The sequence below is a fragment of the Papaver somniferum genome, chromosome 3 (assembly GCF_003573695.1).
Source record: "Papaver somniferum cultivar HN1 chromosome 3, ASM357369v1, whole genome shotgun sequence".
In the NCBI taxonomy this organism is placed as follows: Eukaryota; Viridiplantae; Streptophyta; class Magnoliopsida; order Ranunculales; family Papaveraceae; genus Papaver; species Papaver somniferum.
In genome coordinates, this window is record NC_039360.1 from 143,637,671 (window position 1) to 143,663,153 (window position 25,483).

A 25,483-nucleotide genomic window follows, 5' to 3' on the forward strand; every position below is an offset into this window, starting at 1 on the left:
CCCGTTTTTGTCCTATCAGGTGACGTCCCTCTATTGAAGTGTGACGCCCCAATAATAGCCTAATATGTAAATGCGCATTGGAATGACTTAGCTCTGTAGTAATATAATAGCGTATAACTCTATCTAAGTGTAATAAAGTGTGTCGTGCCGGCTCAATTATAATACAGTACAATATACCAACACTTGGCACGACTCCGTGGACGAGCTGATACACCCTGACATGAGTTTCATATGTTGTATTGAGCCAAAATAATTAGAACATCCGCATAGCATACCATCCACAAGCAGTCTACATGGGAGATGCGAGAAGGTCAGCTGGATACATATAATTGTAGAAAGAACACACATCAATAGAGAAGAACATGTATCCCAATTAATCGTGTCGTCATTCTTTGGTGTTCTGATGACATTCTAAGAGGGCACTCAGGTTTCTAAAACAAATTTCCAAGATATTCTTTTGGGTCTATTTTGATCATAAGTATTCTCAATGATTTTTCATTTTAATGTACCTTTGAAAGAAGATTTTAAGTCTTTTTTTTATTTTTATTTTTGCAGTTATTAACATTATTCCTCAAAAAAATTTGAGGTATGGAGAGATACATTCAGGTGCCTCAAAAAAGAAAACTTTAACTGAAAGATTGTAACGACGCATGTACATGTACAGTTAAACACAAATCCGATTCCTTATCGGGGGAGTTGGGGAACCCTGGAGCGGGAAGGACCGACCACTTAAGACCGTAGGCCCATTCTTTTAGTCAATAAACCCCCAAACTGGGTCCTTATTCTCTTCGATCAACCCAAAAGTTCCTTTAAAAAGTTCGTTACTTGTTCGTTGTGTGGTGCATTAGTTACGGCTGTGATCACGTAAGGCACCAAAACATCTTGACCCTTCAAAATACAAACACCAAAACCATTGTACAGATACCAACGGGTGGGATATCATTATAGCATTTCGTTATGAGTTATAACGAAACCACTAACAAGAAAAACTATAAATAGCAATTGATTCTCTGTGTAAGTAACCAAATTTGAAAATATTCTCCCCATGTTTCGGTGTTTTTTTTACAATCTCATAAAACTGTCTTTCATAATCTCTGGTTTCGTTTTTCTTCTTCCTTAGGGAAAAACCCCCCCTCAAAGAACCCGAGATTCAAAGGAATATATTCTTAATTTGAGAGAAACAACAACTTCTGAATCAAATATTTCCATCAATGGGCACTTCACAAGGTACTTTAAATTATACTTTTCATTTCCTTGTTTCTTTGTGTGTATAAAATTAGAATATCGACTGAATATTTTTTTTCTCTTTCGGACAGCAGAAAGTAGAGAAATTCAAGGAAACCCAGAGATTGATTGTGAAAATGATATGAAAAAACCAAAGCTTACAGACGATCACCAAAGCTCTTTAATGGGTTTGATAGACATGGAAATTCAAACCAATATTACACGAGGTAACTAATAATCCTCGGAGTTTTAACTAGTAATTATTTTTAACTTAAGCTTTAAATTGCTTCATTTTATTTTTGCAGAGACACATGAAAAGCCAGTAATAACTTCTGAAGGTTCTATTATCAATCCAGAAAACCCCGCTATAGATTCAGAAGGTAATCTGAATTTCACTAGTGAATTTTTTTTAGAGTTTATATTTTTGTTTAATTTTGCCAGATGTGAAATTTATGTATTTCTATCTGAGTTGTTCCTTTTTGTTGCAGAAAACGGAGAAACAAAAGAAAACTCAGAAACAGAATCAACAGAAGAGCTAAAGAAACCAGAGTTGAATGAGGAATATAATTGTTCACCAAGAGGAGTATTAGAAATCCCAACATCAGATACAGATAACAGTACAAGCAGTAATAACAGTAATAATTCTGGTTCTAATAAACATTTAATACCACCAGAATTGTCAAATGGATTGCAATGGAAAAGCTTCATACGAAATATTAAAAAAAAATCAGCTAGAAGGTTTTCAACACTTCCATTGTTAATTACAAGTTCAGAATTAACAAGAAGACATTTAAACCGCAAGTTATCGCGAATTCGATGTGATGAAGATGATATTCAATTGGTTTTGCCTGATGTCATGAAGCCTTCGTGGAAGAACTTCAGTCAAGCTGAGCTTTCTTTAGCTACAGATAATTTCACTCCCGGTAAGCTGAGCCTTATGGTTATGGTATTTTAGGAAGCAAGTGATTTTTCTTGTCATTTAAAGTTTATTTTTAAATGGTTTTTTTTTTGTGTAGAAAATTTGCTAGGAAAAGGAGGGCACGCAGAAGTTTATAAAGGGTGTTTACCGGATGGAACATTAGTAGCAGTGAAGAGATTGATGAAAAAAGAGAAAGAAGGAAAAGAAGAAGAAGTTAGAACAGGGGATTTCTTAACAGAACTTGGTATCATTGCTCATGTTAATCATCCTAATGCTGCTCGTTTAATTGGTTTTGGTGTTGAAGGTGGTCTTCACCTTGTTCTTCAATATTCCCCTCATGGCAGCCTCACTTCATTGCTCCACGGTTCTCTTTCTCACTCTGTCTCTTTCTTTAGTCCAATATTGCATTGCACCTCTTTTATGCCCATTTCTGACATTGGGATTCACTGTCATGTTACTAGACCCTTCGTAATTACCGTTGATGAATTGTAAGGTTTATCACTGTCAGGTTCAGAGAAAACACTTGACTGGAAAATAAGATATAAGGTAGCAGTAGGGGTAGCAGAAGGGCTCAACTATCTTCACCAGGGTTGTCACAGACGCATTATTCACAGAGATATTAAAGCCTCCAACATTTTACTTACGCAAGATTATGAACCTCAGGTATATCCCCACTATCACATCTCAATTCAGAAAATTATGTAAATTACATGTTTCTCATCTTTGCTTTTTGGTGTGGAGATATCTGATTTCGGACTCGCAAAATGGCTACCAGAACAATGGACTCACCACATTGTGTACCCCATTGAGGGCACCTTCGGGTAAGCCATATTTTTGGATGTAAAAGCTGCAATTTGATCTTGTTAATTCCCTTTACCTAAAATCTTGATAAATGCTATTCATCCAGGTATTTAGCACCCGAGTATTTCATGCACGGAATAGTTGATGAGAAGACAGATGTCTTTGCGTTCGGTGTGTTACTTCTGGAACTCATCACAGGTCGTCGGGCTGTTGATTCGAGTCGCCAGAGCCTTGTGATCTGGGTACGCTTTTTTCTTCCATATCTTGGTTCGTAACTGAAGAGTGGTTAGCATTTTTGACATTTCATTGGTTGTTTCAGGCGAAGCCACTTTTAGAAAGTAAGAACATTAAAGAATTAGTGGATCCTCGCTTAGGAGAGGATTACATGCTTGGAGAGATGAAACAAGTGATGCTGGCTGCATCATCATGTATTCACCATTTATCGGCTATGCGGCCCGTCATGAGCAGAGTGAGTTTTCTGTTCTGGATCATTTAAACGCGTCTAGGCATTTCTTTTCCTAAAATTCAGAACTCATAACTATTTATACCGAGTCTAGTCCAGACCCAGCATAGAACTAGGCTGGGCCGACCACTTCCAAGTGACTTTGATTAAGATATGAACGTTTGGGTGTGTTTTGTAGGTTGTAGAAATTCTAAAGGGTGAAGAGAAAGGAACGGGAGAAATGATCGCAGCACTGCTAGAACATCAAAAGTCATTTGGAGGAAGAGGAGTAATATTTGATGCTTGTGATTCTGATGATTACACATGTTCTACGTATCTCAACGATCTTGATCGTCATAAACAACTGGTGTTATTAGAATAAAGACTTGATTCGAATAGTTGTGTGGGTTTTGTTATAGTAAGAAAAGAAAAGCAAAAATCAAGTCAAAGGAAAAGAAAGAAGTAAGGGAGTGAGATTAAACTGTAAATGCCAGGTTTTGCTTAAAATGTATTTTACGAGAAGTTCAAAAAAAGCAGTCGCTTGGGATATATTTTTAACTAAATTATTATAGTGTGTATAATAGTAAATCCTAAATATTAAGTTTCTCTTAGAATCCATGGGCCTAACTAATCCCAAAATACCTTAGGACTGGAGCTGCACATGGACCGGTTCGGACCGGGTTTTTGGTGGAACCGGTACCTGTACACGGAGTTGACCGGTTCCTCAATTTGTGTACCTGTACCTGGACTTGTACCTGTACTGGTAAGATCGGTCCGGTTACAGACCGGTATCGGGTTTTTTATCCAAATTTTGAAACACAAAGGCTAACAACAAACTAACTTAACATATAAAGTTCAACATTACAACTTAAGTTCAAAATAACGAACGTACCTGTACATGTATCTGTACATGTACCAAGACCAGGACCAGTACCTGTACCTGTACCTGGAGTTGAAGATGAGACTAAACCTAAAAGGGACGACTAGGATATAATATCTTAAAAGATATCAATGGCTCTAATTTACCGGGTTTTTCGGTTCGGTACAGACCGGGAATAGCCCAGAACCGGTACCTGTACCGATCTATACCGGGTATCAACATTCAGAACCGATACATGTACCGGTAACTCCGGGTCCGGGTAGGTTCGAGTCCGGGTCTTTCGGGTCCGGGTCGGTACAGGTAAATCGGACCGGGTCTTGTGCAGCCTTACTTAGGATTGTCCAAAACAGATTGTCTAGGAGATATACACTTCACAAATCCAGGGAATCCAGACAATATAGATACAAAGTTACGGGGCAAAAAAAACCCTTAGGGTCACACACAAAAAGAAGAAGAAGATGAATAATAAACAATATCCTCAAACAATCCCTTAATGAGCCAAATAATGTCCACACACTACACCAAGCACCTGCTCCGATACCATGTTAAAGTTTATGGGTCTAACTAACCTCGTAAACCAGCTTCCAAGGTGAGTTTCAGGGGCGGAGCTACCTTATAACTAGGGTTAGCTTAAGCCAGCCCTAACAACAACAAAAAAACAATCATTTTCATCGCCTTTTTTGAGCTGGGAAATAATATGTGTATGAATTTTACGCTTAAGCTAGGCCTAAAAAATGCTCAAGCCCACCCTATAGCCAATGTCTAGCTCCATCACTGGTTAGGTTCCCAAGACATATACACTTCACAAATCCAGGGAATCTTGGCGATATGGTGAAATGACGAGTGAAAAAGCGGGGGTCTAACAACCACACTCAATATTTCGTTAGGTATGGACTAAATCCAATATAATTCCAAGACAATCAACTAGACACTCAGACTCAATCAAGGAAAATATATCTAAGAGTTATATTTCTGTTTCTCAATGTAATCAGCAAATCAAACAGATAGAAATCCGCGAGCCAGATTATTATGAGAAACAACTTGAACGTACCAAAGACAAATGTTCAAGTGTCAATCAATTTCAATCGACATCCAAAGGTTGGATTTACCAATTGATTAAACTACGCACAACCTGTGATATTTCAATTATATAAACAAATATAATGCGGAAAAGAAATAACACATACATAAGAAGTTTTGTTAATGAGGAAACCGCAAATGCAGAAAAACCCCCGGGGCCTAGTCCATATTTGAACGCCACACTATATTAAGCCGCTACAGACTCTATCCTACTACAAGTTAACTTCTTATGGAATGTAGTTGAGCCCTAAACAATCTCACGCTGATTAAGGTACAGTCGCATTCCTTACGCCTCTGAATCCCAGCTGGACTCTATGCACTTGATTCCTTTAGCTGATCTCACCCACAACTAAGAGTTGCTACGACCCAAAGTCGAAGACTTGATAAACAAATTTGTCTCCCACAGAAAAGTATATTCTGATAGATAAATCTGTCACCCACAGAAATACCTACGAAGTTTTTGTTCCGTCTTTGATAAATCAAAGTGAACAGGAACCAATTGATAATCCGGTCTTATATTCCCGAAGAACAACCTAGAAATATCAATCACCTCACAATAACTTAACTATATGGTAGTAGAACAAGTTATTGTGGAATCACAAAGAATGAGACGGAGAGATTTGTGATTACTTTTTATATCTTACCTACCAGAGATAAATCTCGAGCAAATCTTAGAGAAGATATTACTCAATTCAATAAAACAAGTAAGATTAGAACACGCAACTACAGAGAAAATAGTTGGGTCTGGCTTCAGAATCCCAATGAAGTCTTTAAGTCGTTAACCTATAATGGTTTTAGGAAAAACCTAGGTTAAAGGAGAATCGACTCTAGTCACAACTAGTATCACACAGGAGGTGTGAGGATTAGGTTTCCCAGTTGTTAGAGTTCTCCCTTATATAGTCTTCAAATCATGGTTTGATAACTTTGTAACAAAGCAATCAATATTCACTGTTAGATGAAACCTGATTTAAGATTCAAGTTGATATCTTTCCACCGTTAGATGGTCTTAGATTGTTACACACAAATGAAATATACCTTCATTTAGATATGGGTAATCGTACCTAAACGTGTATACTAAGTTGGCTCAATAACAGTTAACCGAAGTTAGCCATATGAACACTTTTGTGTTAACCATGTTCATCTTAACACTTCTAGATCAATTGATAATCAAATGAATCTATTTGTGTTAATCATAGAGTTGTTCAATTGTTTATATTCTCGTAGAAGTATACAAGATACAATTGAAGCAAAATCGGATTGATTCAAAAGAATCAGTTCATGAACATTTTTGCCACAGTTTGCAAAGATTGCATTCCTTAATTTATAAATGTATTTTTTCATGAGTATTAAGTTCGGGACTTTGGTCATGTCCGACAGTTCGCAAACGGGTGCGCATACTGTCGTTCCGGACCGAACTCAGGTGAATATGTTTGCAAACGGGTTCACAAACTTAGTTCCCGGACTTTGAAAGTTAAAACCGTTCGCATACGGGTATGCATACTTGGTTCCCGAACCTGAATCATTCTTACAACAGTTTGCATACGGGTATGCATACTGTGTTATATCCAGACAATTGTTAATTGTTATAAACTCACATTTCAATCGTTGAAACATTCTTAGAAGGCGACAATAGCTGTCTCACACAAACTATTAGCTTATAAGAAATTTTCAAGTGATCGAATGATCAATACGAAACATTCGGAGTCTACATCATATGACTGTTTCACACAAATTATGTAAGATGTTACCAGGTGATTTTCACATGATCATCTTTTGACTTTCGTCAAGAATAATGATGAATGTAGTTAAAGCAAAAATCTTTCCAATACATATTTCAAGAAAGATATAAGCGAGTTAAACTCAGCTCAAAATTTCAAATGTGTATAATGTAAAGTATATATAGTTATACGACTTTGTCTCAATAGGAGATAGAATAGATAAACTTCTGAGTGATAGATGAGTTCAAGTCCCCACATACCTTTTGTTGATGAAGTTCCACAAGCTCCACTTAGTAGTTCTTCGTCTTCAATCGATGAACGCCGTGAAGTCTAAAGCTCAACTACATATTCTATCCTAATTCGAGACACAGCTATAAGTAGACTAGAAATCAAGACTTATAGTTTTGACAACTAAACTTGACAAACAAGCTTGAGATAGTAATTGCGAGTTCGACCGAGCAGTGCTCTAACAACGAGGTCACCAAGTACATCACAATATTTTCGATACCAACCTACATGACACACACCTTGCGTGATCTAATAGACAGAGACTGTCAAGAAGATAACAACCACAAGATTTTCACTTCATCATACTAAACAATAATTATAATGCGGAAAGTAAAGTAATAGCACACGACAAGATTTTGTTAACAAGGAAACCAAAATGCAGATTAACCCCGGGCCGCAGTCCAGTTTTGAATAATTTCAGAATTAAGCCGCTATATAAAGAGCACTACCAACTTCGTATAGTTGAAACCAAGTAAATTAATTCCAAGTTACCTAGTTTCTTTAGTATCCCTGCACATACTACCAGTCTGGTCGATACACGTGAATCCTAAGATAGAGTCCATTATCTTGAGTTTCTTCACCTGTTGTGGATACTTCTTGCACTCAACTTATTTGGATCGTATTCCGAAATAGTAAAGGACTAATCTGTATTCGGTAACCGCTCTAAATATCAATAAATAAATCAGAGATATTTGTTGAGTTATATAATGGATCCCTCGTTTAAATAATATAAACTCCTTAGTATCGGTTCAGATCAAGATAATCTGGATCTTAGTTCAATCTATCAAATTCGGATCCTGAAGAATACCACCAAATGATAGATCGTCGATCTATACGACAAGTTAAGATGTATATCAAGATAAACAAGCTATGTCGGATCTCAACCAAGCAATTATGCACGAAGTATATCACAAAGATCAGAAACCAATAAGAAATCTTTTTGCCTTCAAATTTTTGGTCTTCAATGTACCTGGACAATAACTTGATTCTATTATGATCAATCACGCACAATGGAGTCTGTTAAAAATGGATAATCACAAGCCTATCTTCAAATCTAAAAACATATCCGAACTTTGTCGATCCTTGATCGAGTTCGAAGGACCTTATATCAGAAAAGAAGGATCACGAAATAAACAAACTAGTGAATATTAAGGTTCAACTACCGTTAGTCAATCAAATCAATAGTCAAAAACTAAAATAACAATATAATTCTAGTTTCCTACCAACGATACTTCTAGACGCTTCTTGATCCCACAGAAGCCTTTAAAGAGCGGACGTAAGAGATTTCGCCTAATTAGGTTACTTTTCTCTCCAAGTTGGCCAACTGTTAGGTTAATACTAACAGTTGGCTATCACATTGATTAAAAAATGAAGTGCATGTAACGGGATGCGTTTGTAAGAAGAACAAACTTCACTATTTGTAGACCAAGGTAGATTGACCACCAAGGAATTTACATAACCGAAAATATCAAAATATATGCAATAAATACCAAGTTTCGGTTTTATCTAATTTCAACTATCCAACTAATATACCAAAATCTCTCATGGATGACAACTCAATATTAGCTATCATACAAATATAATTTACTAATATATTCTCTGGAGATATGTTTTACTTACTGGGAAAGTAAAGATATATAAATTCGAAAATCAGAATAAAAGATTCTCAGATATTTTAGTTTGGAATCTCACCTTGAGTATTAAGGAACATCTTTGAACAATGAAAGAATAAGATTTTAGCAGATGTTCAAATATTCATAATGTTGATATAGTGAACGTTCCTAAGTAGTAACTCGTATTCCGAAATCCATGTAAATTCTAAAGTGTATATGGAAACCGGAAATACAATTGTTATTAATGATTGGTTCTGCAAGTGATCCCCAAGGTAGGGATCAGTCCTGCTAGAGATCAGACTGCGAAATCCCTTTGATCTCTTTCAACTACGGTACAAGTTTCGCAAGTATACTTCCTTAAAATCATGTAGTTAAATATAATTTTCTAAGGATGAAATCAACTCAAAGTTCATCACATAATCTAATAAAGAATTTCAGAGATAATGTTCTGTCGCATATACAAAGTTCAAAAGATAAGTGTTATACTTTATATTCTCATACACCAAAGTTGTAATACAACTTGTATATTCTTCCTTGAAAATTTGATCATAATGTAATGATCAAGTCACCAATACTAGAGATTCATATATATAACTTCGCATATTATGTTTTCAATATAAATGACTTGAAAGCAACGTAGATAGTGTTAGATCAATGTTCCGTTAAACCCACAAGTTTTGATATCTCAAGCTTGTTGTTAATGTTAGATGATCAAATCTATATCTTAATTAGAATCAGACATCACCCTCGAAGACTGAAGATCGACGAAGACATTTGAAGAACTTCATTAATCAGGTATGTGAAGACTGAACCATTCGATTTTTACTCACTACCTTATCATTCTATCTTATGAGACTATGTTGTATGACTTCTAATAGTTTTACAAAGAAGAAATTTCGAGTCAAGCTTGTCTTGTTAAAAATATCGAAATATGATTCAAGCATAGATGTTCAAAGGTCCTTAACAATATTAGTTCAAAACAATTTATTGTTCAAGAATTAATTTGTGGATCAATTGAAAATTGTCCATGCAAATGATTTTATCATCTGGGAATGTTTCAAACATCAAAAGAGAGAAATTCAGAACTTCTGATATTTCGGCTCAGGGTAGGTTTGTCAACCACTTCGCAAACATAGATATCTGAGTTTCAAAAATACATGGAAGGTTGGTGAACCTGTTCGTAAATCGCAAGTTCAGTTCGAGACATTTCATGAACCATGGTGATCTGAATTTTTCATGTTGCTTTAAAAGGCTATCAGTTGGTGAACCTGGTTCACGAATCGAGTTCATCAGAGTTCTCGAGCCGGGTAGGGTTGGCGAACCTGGTTCACGAACCGTAACACACTGAATCGTGAACTAGCCTTAAGGTTCACGAACCGTTTCACCAACGGTCCCATTAGAATTTAGCAGATGCTCAAAGACTTATTTTTTTTAAATATGTTTAGCATTGCTATGACTCTCTTAAACATCTCTAAGACATCATTTATCACTAAAACACTTGTGTATGTGCATCATGATTAAACTCTTAAGTGTTTGAATGAATATCAAGTTGGTTATTGTTCATAAGGAATATTTGCTTAACGGGCCAAACAATGTCCACATACTATCAAAACACCTTCTTTGGTACCATGTTAAAGTCCATGGGCTTAAGTAACCTTGAAAAACGTCTTTTAAGGTTAGGGTTACCCAAGACATATACACTTCACAAATCTAAAGAATCTAGGCGATGTGGGACTATACTTAATACTATCGTACGTAGCACATGCATTTTATTTATTTGTTTATTGACGGGTTACAAGAAAAAAAAGAACTAGGAAGCCATCTCAGATGCCTAAGCATCCACAATACAAAAGGGAGGAGAAGATAGCCATCAAATTGAAACTTTGTTGGTGAGAGCATACTAATCTAAGGAATAACAACGTCATTACCCTTTGGTTTGGGGAAAAAGAAATATATACTTGCGAAGCTTAGGTACCACATGTACCGGGCTAACCCATTTGCTGTCAGAAATTGGGTAAATCACCACCACACTTAGCAGTTTGAGGATCTCTTTCTTCATGACCTCCATCATTAGGGGGGTTAAGCCTACATTGAGCATCACGTACCGACTTTAAATCATCTTACATTAGGATTATATGCATGCAGATGGATGTACTAATGCCTTTGATATCAACAATTGTCCAACCAATAGCCGTTTTGTGCTATTTCAAAACCCTAAGTAGACGTTCTTCTTGTATTGGGGTAAGGTTCTTTGCAATGATCACCGAAAGTTCTTCTTTATCATCCAAGTACGCGTACCTTAAGTGGTCCAGAAGCGGCTTCAGTTCAAGTTTCGGTGCCTGCACAATAGAAGGTAACTTTTAGAGCATAGCTCGGTTGAACCTATCAAGCGTTGGTATGTCAAGTTTGGTTGTCATATTTTAGTGAATCAAAACTCATCTAAGAGTCACTTGATTATGTACTAGAGACAACTTCGTATAGGTTAGACTAGAAAGTCTAGGAATATGAGACATCCATGTATTACTCGAAGACCTGAAGAACGTGAAGAAGTAATGAGCTATAACGACGACATCATCCTTCCTCTTGAGGTTAGTAATATTGACTTGAACTGTTTCATTCCTAACGTATCTTTCAAGTCGCGCTATATTGAAAACATAACTGCGAAGCTGTGAATGAATATTTTACTCTAGTAGTGAGACATGATCATATGATCATAGTATTAAGGAATTAGACTATGAAGTACAACGTTTATCTTTTGAACTTCGTAGATATGACATCGACATAATCTTATGAATCCTATTGTGATTATGTGAACTGGTAAAGGTGGAGATTTCATCCTAGGAAACAATGTTTTACATTTCTTTGAAGGAAATACATTCATGAACTTGTTTATGAATCGAAAGGGAAATTGCTAGGCTTATTGGTATTGTTATTTATTGCATATATTTGGATTACCAATATGTGTGAGATGGTAGAACCGATCATAACTTGTTATGTATCTTGGTATAACTAATCACAATGCCTGACTTATGATTTGGTATGACTAGTTTTGATTAATTAGTGTAACCGATCCTAAGTAATCACCTGAGATGGTATGATCTACATTTGTAATTGATGTGACCGATCCTAGTAATTGGTGTGACCGATCACAAAAGAGTTGTGTAAATGATCTTTGTAATTGGTCTAACCGGTCCTAGTAATTGGTGTAACCGATCCTGGTAATTGGTGTAACCGATCCTAGTGACTGGTGTGACCGATCACAAGCATTACCATGAGTATATGGTAACCGGCCCTGGTAACTGATCCTGGTAACTGATGTAACCGGTCCTGGTAACTTGTGTGACCGATCAAAAGTGTTCCATATTAAGGTATAACCGATCTTAGTGATTTGTAGAAGCGATTGAATCCATGAATGTGATTTGATATTTGATCAATCACATAGTTGTCTTGGAATACAGATGAACCAATTCTAAACTTGTTTGAAAGTGTGGTATAGTCGATTCCAAGATTGTAAATATGAAAGAGGATTTACAAAGAAAAGATGTCAACATACTTTGAACATGGACAATAACTCTTATCTTTTATTGTTCAAAGATATTCCTTAATTACTCAAGGAGATCCCAATCCGAAATAAATTAAGAATCTTTTAATTAAGGTTGTTAGTTTTATATGCTTTAATTACCAGCAACTAAATGCATATCTCTAGAGAATAAAAATTAGTAATGTGCATTTACTAATTGGAGATTTTTTATTGAGAGATTTCGGAAAATATTGGACAAAGCCTTTCCTGGAAATTATGAAAATCGAATGGGCATTTATCGCATATCTTGAGAATACTTTCGGTTTTGGAAATTCGTTGGTGTCCAAACATCCTTGATATATAAATACCTAAGTTTCTAAGAGCCAGGAAAACTTCATCTTTTTGTTGTTTCTAGTGGAGCCGTCTATCCGGATAGGAAAGTACACTAATTAGGCGAAATCTCTAACGGCCGCTCGTTTAAAGATTTCCTTGGGATCAAGAAGCTCTACGAGTACCGTTGGTGGGAAACTAGATAACTGCAGTTTATTAGTTTTGGATTGATTTGATTGACTAACGGTTGTTGAACTTTGATTGCACCTATTTTGTTTATTCTTGAGAATCTTCTCTTCTGATATAAGATTCACTCAAACTAGATCGAAGTATCGTGTGGATCTCTAGAACTGTTTATATATCTAAAGACATCTTATGATAATTCATTGTTAACAGACTCCGTGTTGTGCGTGATTGATCACAAGAGATTCAAGTGGTGTTGTGCAAGTTTAATTGAAGATTAAATAAGATTTGAAGACAAATAAGATTTCTTATTGGTTTCTCATATCTTTGTGTAGCACAAACCTTGATCGAATGGGATCAAACTAGAATCATATTTATTCGATTGATTAGTTGCGTGAGATCGGTAACACCTAATAGTTACCTTGAAGTCTATTTTGATTGTTACAAATCCGAATCTTATTACTTAGGTAATAGAGATTGGATTGATCTAACCAGGCAAAGGAGTTTATTAGTTTAAACGAAAGAGCCTTTGCATATGACTTGAGGTATCTTTATCTGGAAAGAATCAATATAGTTGTTACCAAACAGATTTGTTGTTCCTTTACTGTTTGGAATACGATCCAAAAGAATTGTTCCAGTGCGTGCATTCATTGAAAGTCGGAAGCACATGGATAATGAAGAAACTAAGTGAACTAGGTTTAGTTGCTTGGTCTCAACTATATGAAGTTGGTTTAGATTTTGTATAGCTTCTTGATTATGAGAGTATTCAATTCTGGATTAGGTCCCGAGGTTTTTCTGCATTTTTGGTTTCCTCGTTAACAAAATCTTGTTGTGTCTTTTACTTTTCTATTTCCGCAATTATAATTGTTTATTATAATTAGAAGTAAAATACACAAACGTTAACTCCGCTTTACTTGATAGTGATCCTTTAGAGTTTGGTTAAGTCAGAACCTATTATCAAGTAACCACACTTTGATTGTTATATTGTCTCGATCGCGTATCCATAGACGATCACACAAAGTGTGAATACCGATTTGTCGTATTGTCTCTACTTTTTCCATAGACAATCCCTTTCGGTAAGAAGACTTATAGGTGGATAATTTTAATATTGTGGTGTATTTGGGTACCCTCGTCTTTTCAGTAACGAAACCTCATAAGTTACGTGTAAATAAATATAAGAAATATATTACCCGGTTTAGCTTCTTGTAATGCCGTTAATGCACCATATATCTCCACCAGTTCTTTGGCTAATTCAACGTCCAGGTTCGGCTGCCCGTGCACGTCTAAATCAATGATGTTACGCAACACAACTCCAAGTTCATCTTCATCGTTCAATTCAAACATTTGTTGTGCTAACGAACCAATAACATCAATGGAGAAAGCCGAGTGAACATCACTAGGATAACGCATAGTTTCAAAGATATTGAACTGTATGATCTCCTTATCAAATTTCATAGTGAGTGTACCACTATCAACATCAATCTTCGTCTTTGCAGTCTTCATAAACGGTCTCCCGAGAAGTAACAAAGTAGATGAACTATTTTCTCCATCTTGCATATCCACGATATAGAAATCAGCCGGAAAGATTAACTCATTCACTTGAACTAACACGTCCTCCACGACTCCCTTAGTATCGTTTAAAGGTCCAAGATCCAAAGAATCATAAACATCGGCTGGCATAACACTTATGGAAGCTCCCAAACCAAGCAAAGCACACTCGAATTTTCGGTTACCAATGGTAACAGAAACTGTGAAACCACCAGGATCTTTACACTTGGCAGGCATCTTCTTCAGTAGCATAGTTGTAGCACTTTCGCCCACCTGAGTAATTTCATTAACAATCAAATTATAATTCCTTGTACACAAATCCTTCAAAACCTTGACATACCTGGGTACGGTTTTGATGGCCTCAATAAATGGAATGTTGATTTATCTTGCTGCAAATATCCATAATCTCCTTGTCTTGAGCTTTTTTCTTGTATTTGGAAAAACGACTAGGAAAAGGAGGTGGTATAGTAAAAGTGAGAACCGTGTCCTTAGGTTGGCCGGTTGGGGTTGGCTTTTCCTTAGGTACGGCTTCCGTCTCTACCTCCTTCTCAATATCGACACTAGGTATACATATTGTTCCTGCATCCATATTAGAATCTATTGTTTGTCTTCCACTCCTTAACGTCACCGCATTAACGTGTTCTCTTGGGTTCACAAAAGGTTGTGATGAGAATGTTGTCGACGTTTGTGCCTTCATTAGGTTCAAATTTGTAGCCAACTGTCCAATCTGAGTTTTCAAGTCTTTAATGATAGCATTGTTCTTTTGTTGATTTTTTAGTACTGTTTCCTTAAGAACCTCAGTGACAGAAGTAAAACCCTGCATAGTTTGCAAGATGATATTGAACTTATCGTCTACAGATGAATATTGATTTTGTGCTTGATGTTGTTGTGGTTGCTGAAACTGTTGTTGAAATCCATTTTGTCTCACACATAGATTATGAACTTTTGCTTGCTTGTTGGCATAACTGAAGTTAGGACGATCTTTCAAACCATAGTTATAAGTACTTGAATATGGATCATACCTTGGCCTATGATTAAGAAATATAACATTTAGCTCGGCTTCATCTTCGTATGATGAAATGATCACTGATGCCATCCTTTGGACTACCTTCTCTATATTGTTCATTCGTTGCTCTGACTGTGAAGTTTCTTCTATCTTCCTAACTCTTCTGGTATAAAATTCGAAGCCATACTCTCAATCAGACTAGTTTCCTGCGAGATTGTCTTTTCAGTAAGTGAACCACCAGCAGTTGCATCAATCAAATTTCGTTGCTCTGGAAGTAATCCTTTGTAGAAATATTAAATGATGGGTGTTTGAGATATGTTATGGTGAGGGAAACTCGCCAGAAATTTTTTGTACCTATTGCAATATTCATAAAGAGACTCCCCAGTAATTTGCAGAATACCACTAATCTCTTTACGGACAGAGATTGCCTTAGAAGCAAGAAAATACTTCTCTAAAAATAGTTTTTCATCTCAATCCATGTTGTAATACTCCCTGGAGGAAGGTAATACAACCATTCTTCCGCTGAATTTATTAAAGAGAATGGGAAAGCTTGCAGCATTGTCGTATCACTATCTTCGGTACCTTGACTAAGACTTGCCATTTTGTGTTGAAATTTTTGAAAATGACGGTTCAGATCTTCACCTAGAAGTCCTTTGAACTTCGGTAAATGGTGAATAATATTCGATTTCAGCTCCACTATATCAGATTACTTAATACACAATGGTTGTGAATCTAAACATGGAGATGTCAACTCTCACAACTTCTTCTCCGGAGGAGGAGGAGGTGGTGGCGGTGGTGGAGCTGTAATGTTCGTCATGTATGATGTAGACGGTTAGAGTTGTGGTTGTTGATGTGCTTGTAACACTGTTCCTTTACGAGTTTGAATTCCGCACCTCGGGTAACCCCACTGTTTCGGTGCCAGAGATTAAGTACCTGAAACCAAAAATCTAGAAATTTTTTTTTATAAACTAACAAGAAAATATAAAAACAAAGAAGAAAAATAAGAAAAATAACAACTAAAGCTACCGGCAGCGGCGCCAAAATTTGATGGTTGTCATAAGTGCAATATGTACTGTACTCAATACAATTTGGTGACCAAGAGATGAAGAAAAGTAAATCTGGTCCCTAATGAACACAACCTATGTTACTAACTTGACAATATTCTCATTAAAGAAGATAAAAAGGAGGTTCTTACATATTTAAGAGGAATGATTAACCTAACAACAACGACCAGATAGTGAGATAGTGCATACCTGTCACTATCTGATCGGCTAACAATTGCCTAATCAATCAACAATTATAGTAACACCCAACTTACTAATACATGCAGACACAAAGACTAGATCTTCTTCTCCTAGATATTGAATGCCTTTATTTTGTTAGTGAAGCTTGGTATTTATAATCCCTTCGGCTCCAGATATATCTTTTTTGTCTTTGGGTCCATCGTTCCATGATATACCTTCCGTACAAATGGTACCTTCGTTCACCGCTTGCTATCTCCAGTCAAACTCTGCCACCTCAGCTGAACCACGTTCCTTCGGGAACTACCCAGCCTTAGTACAGATTGTACCTTCGTTCACCGCTAATCTCCGCCATTCGGATTCATCCACCTCATCTCTCTCCATGTGCGTTAGCTTGGCGTGTAGATAATAGATTTGAGCATTTAATGCCGATTGGATATGTCATCTACCTATGTCCCTTCGCCAACTACCTCTCTCTAGACTAGGCTCTACTTTTCTATCTTAGTCATCGAGGTATCCCTTCTTGGGATAAGATAAAGTAGATCTGCGAAGGTATCTTCTGTTACTCAGGTTGCTCTGTGTAGCGAGGGCTACACAATTATCTTGTCTGCGTCCACTGGGACCGTGACACGTGTTCCACAGAATATTCATATTCACAATATCATCAATAATAACATTAGTAGAGTCCATCGTAACTTGGGTTCTGAGATTAAACACTCGAAAACCACGACTATCAGAGGCATGGCCAAGGAAGATACCTTCATCACTTTAAGTATCAAATTTCCCTCTCTGTTCTCGATTTTTTAGAATGTAGCACTTATTTCCGAACACTCTGAGATAGTGTAAGTTAGGTTTTCTACCGTACCACAACTCATAAGGAGTACTTAGGGTTTTAGACCGTAGGTAGACACGGTTGATCAAATAACGTGTTGTGAAGACAATTTCTCCCCAAAACCTTAACGGTAAGTTTTTGTTATGGAGCATTACCCTGGCCATTTCCTGAATGTTCCTATTTTTTCTTTCTATAACTCCATTAGCTTGAGGAGTAATGGGTGGTGAGTATTGTTGAATAATCCCCAGTTCGTCACAAAATTCAAACACCTTAGTGTCCTTGAATTCAGTTCCACAATCGCTTCTAATTTTCTTTAGTTTGCGACCTTGTTCGTTTTGGATTCTATTAACAATAATCTTGAATTCATCAAGGGTTTCATTCTTATGAGATAGAAATGCAACCCAAGTGAATCTGGTGTAATCATCTACCATAACTAAAGCGTACTTCTTACCCGCAACCGTGGGTTATTGAATAAGTTCGAAGAGGTCCATATGAATTAAATCAAGTGGAGATTTAGTAAGAATATCTCGAGATGATCTATTGTGAACTTTTGTTTGTTTACCCTTTTGACAGGAACCACATACACCATCAATCTTTGCATTGATTTTGGGAACACCTCTAACAAGTTCTTTATTAATGATCTTAGTTAGAAAACGCTAATTGATGTGACCAAAACGCTCATGCCAAAGATGTGTAGATTCCCCCTTAGTCAAATTGCAACAATTACTGAACTGAGTATCCAGAAGATAACAATTGTTTTTACCACGAGTTCTCTGAAAAATTACTTTTCCAGCTTTGTCTACAATGTCATATCCATTCGCATTGAAGACAACTCTATGGCCTTTGTCGCAGATTTGATTAATAGAAACAAGGTTTGCAGTCATACCTTTTACGTATACTACATCATGGATTTCAGGTACGCCGGGAAGTTTGATCGTCCGCTTCTTGCTTATGTAGCAGCAACTCCCATCTCCAAATGTTACCGGGCCTCCTTCATAGTCGTTTGAAGTAACAAACCATGAGAGATCACCAGTCATATGTCGGCTACATCCACTATCAAGAAACCATTGAAAGGGCGATGTTGATTTTAAAGCAAAAGCTCTCATACTAACACTGCTATCCTGTTTAGGATTTCTTGTTAGTTTTGTTCATCCTTTTAGAGAAGCAAACAGTTGTTCAACTTTCTTAAGAAGATTACTTCCAACTTTTAGACTTTTCCGGAAGGACATACATGTATGTTGAAAGTGATTGCAAGAGTCACAGAACATACATGGGCCAACATCTTTAATCTCGTTTGAGTAGTTCTGAGTCCTATCGGGTTTCACAAAGCCTAGACTTCGTTTATTATCTGACTTACGACCATTCTTCAGAGAAGAATAAACAGAGTTATTCAAATTCATTGAAGAAATTTTGACAGATTTCAAATCCTTATACACTGCAATTTCTGCAACAAGATCAGAGTTGATCCGGATTTGTTCATCCAACTTTTTCCGGAGAATAACAAGTTTTTCAAAACTTTCTCTACGATCAAAATTTATTCCTGGTGAAGCGTTTATAGAGACTATACTGTCCATATAGTCAGATCGCTACAAACACAGACTTATTAGGTCTTTAACCGTGTTTTCCTGCTCTGATACTAATTGAAAAAGTGGGGGTACAACAACCTCACCCAATATTTCGCTTAGCAATATGTATGAACTAACTCCAATATACTTTTAAGAGAATCAACTAGATAGCCGGACTCAATCATAATAAAAAGTATATCAAAGAGTTATATCTCAATTTCTCGATTCAATCCCAACTCAAACAAATAGAAATCTACGAGTCTGAATTGTATACAAGAGAAATAACTTGAACGGTACCAAAGACCAATGTTCAAGGATCAATCAATTTTAATCAACAACCAAAGATTTGATTTACCAATTGATTGATACAACGCACAACCTGTGATATTTCAATTATATAACAAAATATAATGCGGAAAAGAAATAACACAGACACCAGAAGTTTTGTTAACGAGGAAACTGCAAATGCAGAAAAACCCCGGGACCTAGTCCAGATTGAACACACACTGTATTAAGCTGCTACACACACTGGCCTACTACAAACTAACTTCGGCCTGGACTGTAGTTGAACCCCAATCAATCTCGCGTTGATCCAAGGTACAGTTGCGCTCCTTACGTCTCTGATCCTAGCAGGATATTACGCACTTGATTCCCTTAGCTGATCCCACCCACAACTAAGAGTTGCTACGACCCAAAGTCGAAGACTTTAGTAAACAAATCTGTATCACACAGAAAAGTGTACAGGAATAGATAAATATGTCTCCCACAGAAATACCTACGAGTTTTGTTCCGTCTTTTGATAACTCAAGGTGAACAGGAACCAATTGATATACCGGACTTATATTCCCGAAGAACAACCTAGAAATATCAATAACCTCACAATAATCTTAATCGACTAGCGAAACAAGATATTGTGGAATCACAAACGATGAGACGAAGATGTTTGTGACTACTTTTCTATCTTGCCTATCGGAGAAATTAATCTCAAGCCAATCTTACGATTGCACTCAATCACGATAGAAACAACAAGATCAGATCACACAACTACAAAGAAAATAGTTGGGTCTGGCTTCACAATCGCAATGAATTCTTCAAGTCGTTAACCTACAGGGTCTCGCTAGAAACCTAAGGTTAAAGGAGAATCGACTCTAGCTTATACAACTAGTATCACACAAGAGGTGTGGGGATTAGGTTTCCCAGTTGTTAGAGTTCTCCTTTATATAGTCTCCAAATCAGGGTTTGCAATTTAAGTTACCTTGGTAACAAAGCATTCAGTATTCACCGTTAGATAAAAACCTGACTAGATTCAAGCTAATATCTTTCAACCATTAGAACGAACTTAGCTTGTTATACACAAATGAAATGCACGTTCATTTAGGTTTGTGTAACCATACTTAAACGTGTACAAGTCGTTGGTTCAACAGTAGTTAACCGATGGTTATCCATATGAGCACTTTCATATCAACCTTATTCATCTTCACCATAACTAGTTCAAATGACTCATAAGAACTAGTTAGAGAGTTGTTCAATTGCTTAGATCTCATAGAAGTATATAAGACACAATCGAAGCAAAAACGTTTTTGATTCACTCGAATCAATTCATGAACATAAACCACTCAAGTATGCATACCGGTACGCATACTTAAGTACCCGGATTGAGTTTGTTTTCAGTTCACAAACTCCAGCAGAAATTCACGGGATGTGAGCTTCCGGCAGTACGCGGACTTAGCTTCCGGACATCCTGAACCAGTAAAGTACGCATACTTTAGTTCAAGGATTTTGGACTTACACAAGTATGAGTTCACATACAATGTTTATATCTATTCAAGGTTATATATTCTAAAATCTCATTTCAATCATTGAGACATTCTTAGAGGATGTTAAATAGAGGTTATTCACACACTATTTTTCATCAAAGCGATTTTCAAGATATTGAAATAATCAACATGACTTTCGTCACTTGTAAAGATGAACTTGGCCAAAGCGAAAGCTTACCAACAGATATTTCGAGAAATATATAAGCGAGGTAAACTCGGCTCGAAATAGCAAATGTGTATAATCAAAGTCTATATAGCAATACGACTTTTGTCTCAAGTAGGATATGGAGTAGATAGACTTTTGAGTGATAGATAAGTTCAAGTCTCCACATACCTTTTAATCGATGAAGATCCACCAGTTCCTTGAGTAGTTCTTCGTCTTTGCATGATAAACGCCGTGGAGTCTAGAGCTCAACTACACTTTCTATCCTAGTCCGAGACTTATCTATAAGTAGACTAGTTTTCAAGACTTATAGTTTTGGGAACTAAACTTGACAAACAAGATTGAGATAACAACGCTTGAGAGTTCGACCGAGCAGTGATCTAACAATGGTGATGTGCTGCCAGGCATGCTCAGGTACTGTAAGTGGTTGCATAGACCAGAAGGAAAAGTGCTTTCACCTTTAATCTCTGGCAGATGTCATATTCAGCTACAAACATAAGTATTTCTTTCTTCATTTTATGCCAAAATAAATGGGTTTTGGCCCTCGCATAAGTGGCATGCATACCAGAGCGGCCTCCAACAGCAGAGGTATGTACAGTGTTTAAGATGGTGGCTCTGACCCCATTGCTAGCTCCCACATAGAGTCTAGATTTATACCTCAGGATTTCAGCTTTGTAAGAATATTGTGGAACAGAGTCAGCAGATACAAGTAATTGAGAAATGAGATGTTGAACCTTGGCATCCCCAATATAGATTTGAAGAATGTCATGCATCCAGTTGGTGACATAGACAATGCAGTGCAATGAACATATTCAATTGGTCTTCTAGATAAAGCATCAATAACTATATTTTCTTTAACCTTTTTGTACTTAATCTCATAATCAAATCCCAACAATTTCATTAACCACTTTTTCCGTAGAACTGTTGTGATTCTTTGTTATAGGAAGTACTTAAGTCTGTGATGATCAGTTTGAATAACAAATTTCCCCCCTTGTAAATATGTCTCCAATTCTGAATAGCCATAACTATAGCTAAAAAATCTTTCTCATATGTGGACAAAGATCTTGCTCTAGGCCCCAAAGGTGAGCTGAAATATGAAATGGGTTACCTTCTTGAGTTAAGACAACACCAAGGCAGGTATCACTGTCATCACTTTCTACAGTGGATTGCTTGGAAAAATCTTTCACTTCAAGGACTGGAGTGGTGGACATGGCAAGCTTGAGTTTCTCAAATGCAGAAATGGCAGCTGAATTCCAATTGGAGGAATTTTTTCTTAAGAGATCAGCGAGAGGTTTGCAGATGGCTCCATAGTTCTCACAAATTTCCTATAATAACCTGTTAAACCTAGAAACCCTCTCACTTCCTTGATTGAAGTAGGAAGTGGCCAACTTTGCATGGATGCAATCTTGTTGGGATCAGCACAAACTCCATCAGGAGTGATAATGTGGCCTAAGTATTCCAATTGTGACTGCCCAAAACAACACTTGGATAGCTTAGCATAGAGTTGGTGTCGTCTGAGCAATAAAAAAACTAATCTGAAATGCTCAATATGTTCAGACATGGAACTACTATAAACCAGAATATCATCAAAAAATACCAGAGCAAACTTCCTTAAGTAAGGTGCAAAGACTTCATTCATAAGAGACTGAAAGGTTGCAGGGGCATTGGTAAGGCCAAATGGCATGAATTTGAATTCATAATGCCCATGATGTGTTCTAAAGGAAGTCTTGTAAACATTTATAGGATTCAATAAAATCTGATGATAACCTGCTCTTAAATCAAGCTTGGAGAGAACCATGAATCCTTGCATCTCATCCAACAACTCATCCACAATTGGAATATGAAACTTGTCCTTGATAGTGATGCTATTGAGCTTTATATAACCAACACAAAATCTCCAGGTATTATCTTTCTTTTTGACTAGAAGAATTGGAGAAGCAAAGGGTTGTGGCTGTGTTGGATGATTCCAGAAGAGATCATTTCTTTAACAAGTTGCTCAACTACTCATTTTTGAATGTATTGTCACCTATATGGCCTTTGGTAGGAGGTTGGGAATCTGGTTTTAATGGAATTGAGTGGTCCAAAGTTCTGTGAGGAGGTAATGAAGCTGGTTCAACAAATATATCATGATATTCCGACAGAAGTGGCAGTAATGGAGTAGGTACTGGAGGGGGTATAGGTGAAGTGATAACAAAAAATAGATGACCAATAAGGCCATGTGTGGTTTTTTCTAAAAAAAAATTTACAGTTGTACCACTCATCATAAGGAGGGAAGGTGAAGTGATAGTTCCTTGTAAAGTAATTTGATGACCATTATGAAGAAAAGAAACACTGCGTTTAGAAAAGTTAAACACAACATCACCTAGCTTCTTAAGCCAATCAGCTCCTAGTACCATATCACATCCACCAAGTGAAAGTAACCTCAAATCTTCAGTGAATTGATAACCCTGCATACTCCAAGGAAGTTGAGAACAAATAGAAGTACTCACTGTTTTCTCACCGTTGGCGACTGTAACTAACATGTGAGAAGTTTGTTTCACTTTGCATTTGAGCTTAGAAGCTAGAGAACAATCCAAGAAGCTAGTGGTGCTACCAGTATGAATAAGAATGGAAATAGATTGTTTCTTACGAAGACCAGGAATTCTTATAGTGTCACCTGTGATAGTATCAGTGAGGCATGAAGAGAAATATCCATGTCTGATTCAATTGGTGATTCAACATCTCCTCAAAAATCTCTTCCTCAGGATCCTGTTCTTGTGAGTCAGAATTTCCAGCTTGCACCATAAACAGTTGTTGTCTACCTTTGGACTTATGGCCCATTGAGTAAACTTCATCACAATTATAACAAAGACCCTCATCTCTGTGAATGTGCATTTGTTCTTGTGTTAGTCTCTTAATAATTGGATTGGCTGATGGAGTTTTAGGTGGTGTGGGTGAATAAGCCTTTGGAGTTGCAGGAGCTGACTTTGAAGCAGATTATGAAGTAGAAATTGGTTTAGGAGGAAAGGTGGTCGTAGAGAAAGCTCTAGTGGAAGTAAAAGAGCTGGAGTTGGACCTAACATCTTTAGAAGAGTTAGACTGACATTTCCGTTCCTCCATTCTTGCTAAGGAAAAGACTTGTGCAAGTGATTTGGGGTAAAACATAGCTACAGAGTTGTGTAATTCTTCCTTCAACCCACTAATGAAACTCATGACGAAATAGTGCTCGCTTAAGGAAGGATTTTTAGCAAGCATGAGAGCTTTAAGAGCTTCAAAATCCTCAAAATACTCTTCCACAGAGTTAAGCTGCACCATCTTATTAAAACTACCAATAAAATTTTCCTCAACTGGATTTTCGAATCGAGCACAAATACCATGAGAAAATTCATACCAATTGATACGAGTTCTACCAACCTGAAAATTGAGAAACCATGCATTTATCAGCCTTGTCATCCAGATAGATTTCTGCTATATCCACACGAAGAGTCTCATCAATGTTGTGGAGGAAAAATATCTTTCACATTTTTGGATCCAACCACCAGGATTGTCACCATCAAATCTGGGGAAATCGAGTTTGGGTATGCGATTGAAGTGATGTTGAAGTCCACCCTGAGAGAAGGAACCGAAGATTGGAGTGTTTTCTTGATAAGCACCCCCGTTTTGACCACCGGAATCATCATTTGGTCGTGATGTAGAAGGTAATCGAGTTAGCAATTCATCGAACCGTCTGGTAATCGTCGCAAGTTTCGAATCAACAACAATGTTGTTGATGTAGAAGAAGCTTGTCTTCAATAATAGTAAAATGTTCCTCAGAGCTCAGCTGATTTCGTTGAACGATTTCTAATACATCCTTTACCGTCTTAACATCGGAAGCACCCATCGGAAAAAATTGGGTTGGCTCTGATGCCAAATGTACTGTACTCAGTACAATTTGGTGATCAAGAGATGAAGAAAAGTAAATCTGGTTCCTAATGAACACAACCTCTGTTACTAACTTGACAATACTCTTGTTAAAGAAGATAAGAAGGAGGTTCTTACATATTTAAGAGGAATGTTTAACCTAACAACAACAAGAACATAGTGTACACCTGCCACTATCTGATCGGCTAACAATTGCCATATCATTCAACAGTTATAATAGCACCCAACTTACTAATACAGGAAGACACAGTGCCAGACAACCAATAAGACTATGACACAATCAAATTAATAATCTTATTTCCACACAATTAACTGGTAATACAATGGAAGCAAGGATCGTTCCCATGAAAAGCAGTGAGTTTTAGTTGTCAAAGTGTTACAAGGGGGGTTTTGTTTTAAATTTTAAATAAAAT

At 36.9% G+C, this 25,483-nt stretch overlaps 2 protein-coding genes across 3 annotated transcripts; one reads left to right on the forward strand and one right to left on the reverse strand.

Moving 5' to 3' along the window:
- The first annotated feature begins 1,038 nt into the window (after nt 1-1,038).
- Nucleotides 1,039-3,967, forward strand: LOC113357585 (receptor-like cytosolic serine/threonine-protein kinase RBK1). Of its 2 annotated transcripts, none has more exons than XM_026601028.1 (10): nt 1,039-1,227; nt 1,317-1,451; nt 1,530-1,604; nt 1,713-2,147; nt 2,241-2,507; nt 2,652-2,806; nt 2,885-2,964; nt 3,051-3,186; nt 3,264-3,413; nt 3,586-3,967. In XM_026601028.1, exons 1-10 carry the CDS (start codon nt 1,212-1,214, stop codon nt 3,766-3,768), a joined length of 1,632 nt encoding a protein of 543 aa, XP_026456813.1. In that variant the 5' UTR covers nt 1,039-1,211; the 3' UTR covers nt 3,769-3,967. The 2 variants fall into 2 exon arrangements, with proteins under 2 accessions (XP_026456813.1, XP_026456814.1); XM_026601029.1 differs by having other exon boundaries at nt 1,040-1,227; nt 1,320-1,451.
- A 17,613-nt stretch (nt 3,968-21,580) lies between these two features.
- On the reverse strand, nt 21,581-24,464 carry LOC113360058. The gene is made up of 7 exons (XM_026603609.1): nt 24,254-24,464; nt 23,972-24,130; nt 23,197-23,826; nt 22,768-23,090; nt 22,506-22,638; nt 22,279-22,416; nt 21,581-21,840 (listed from the first exon to the last, which is right to left on the reverse strand). Exons 1-7 carry the CDS (start codon nt 24,462-24,464, stop codon nt 21,581-21,583), a joined length of 1,854 nt encoding a protein of 617 aa, XP_026459394.1.
- Nucleotides 24,465-25,483: the final 1,019 nt, after the last annotated feature.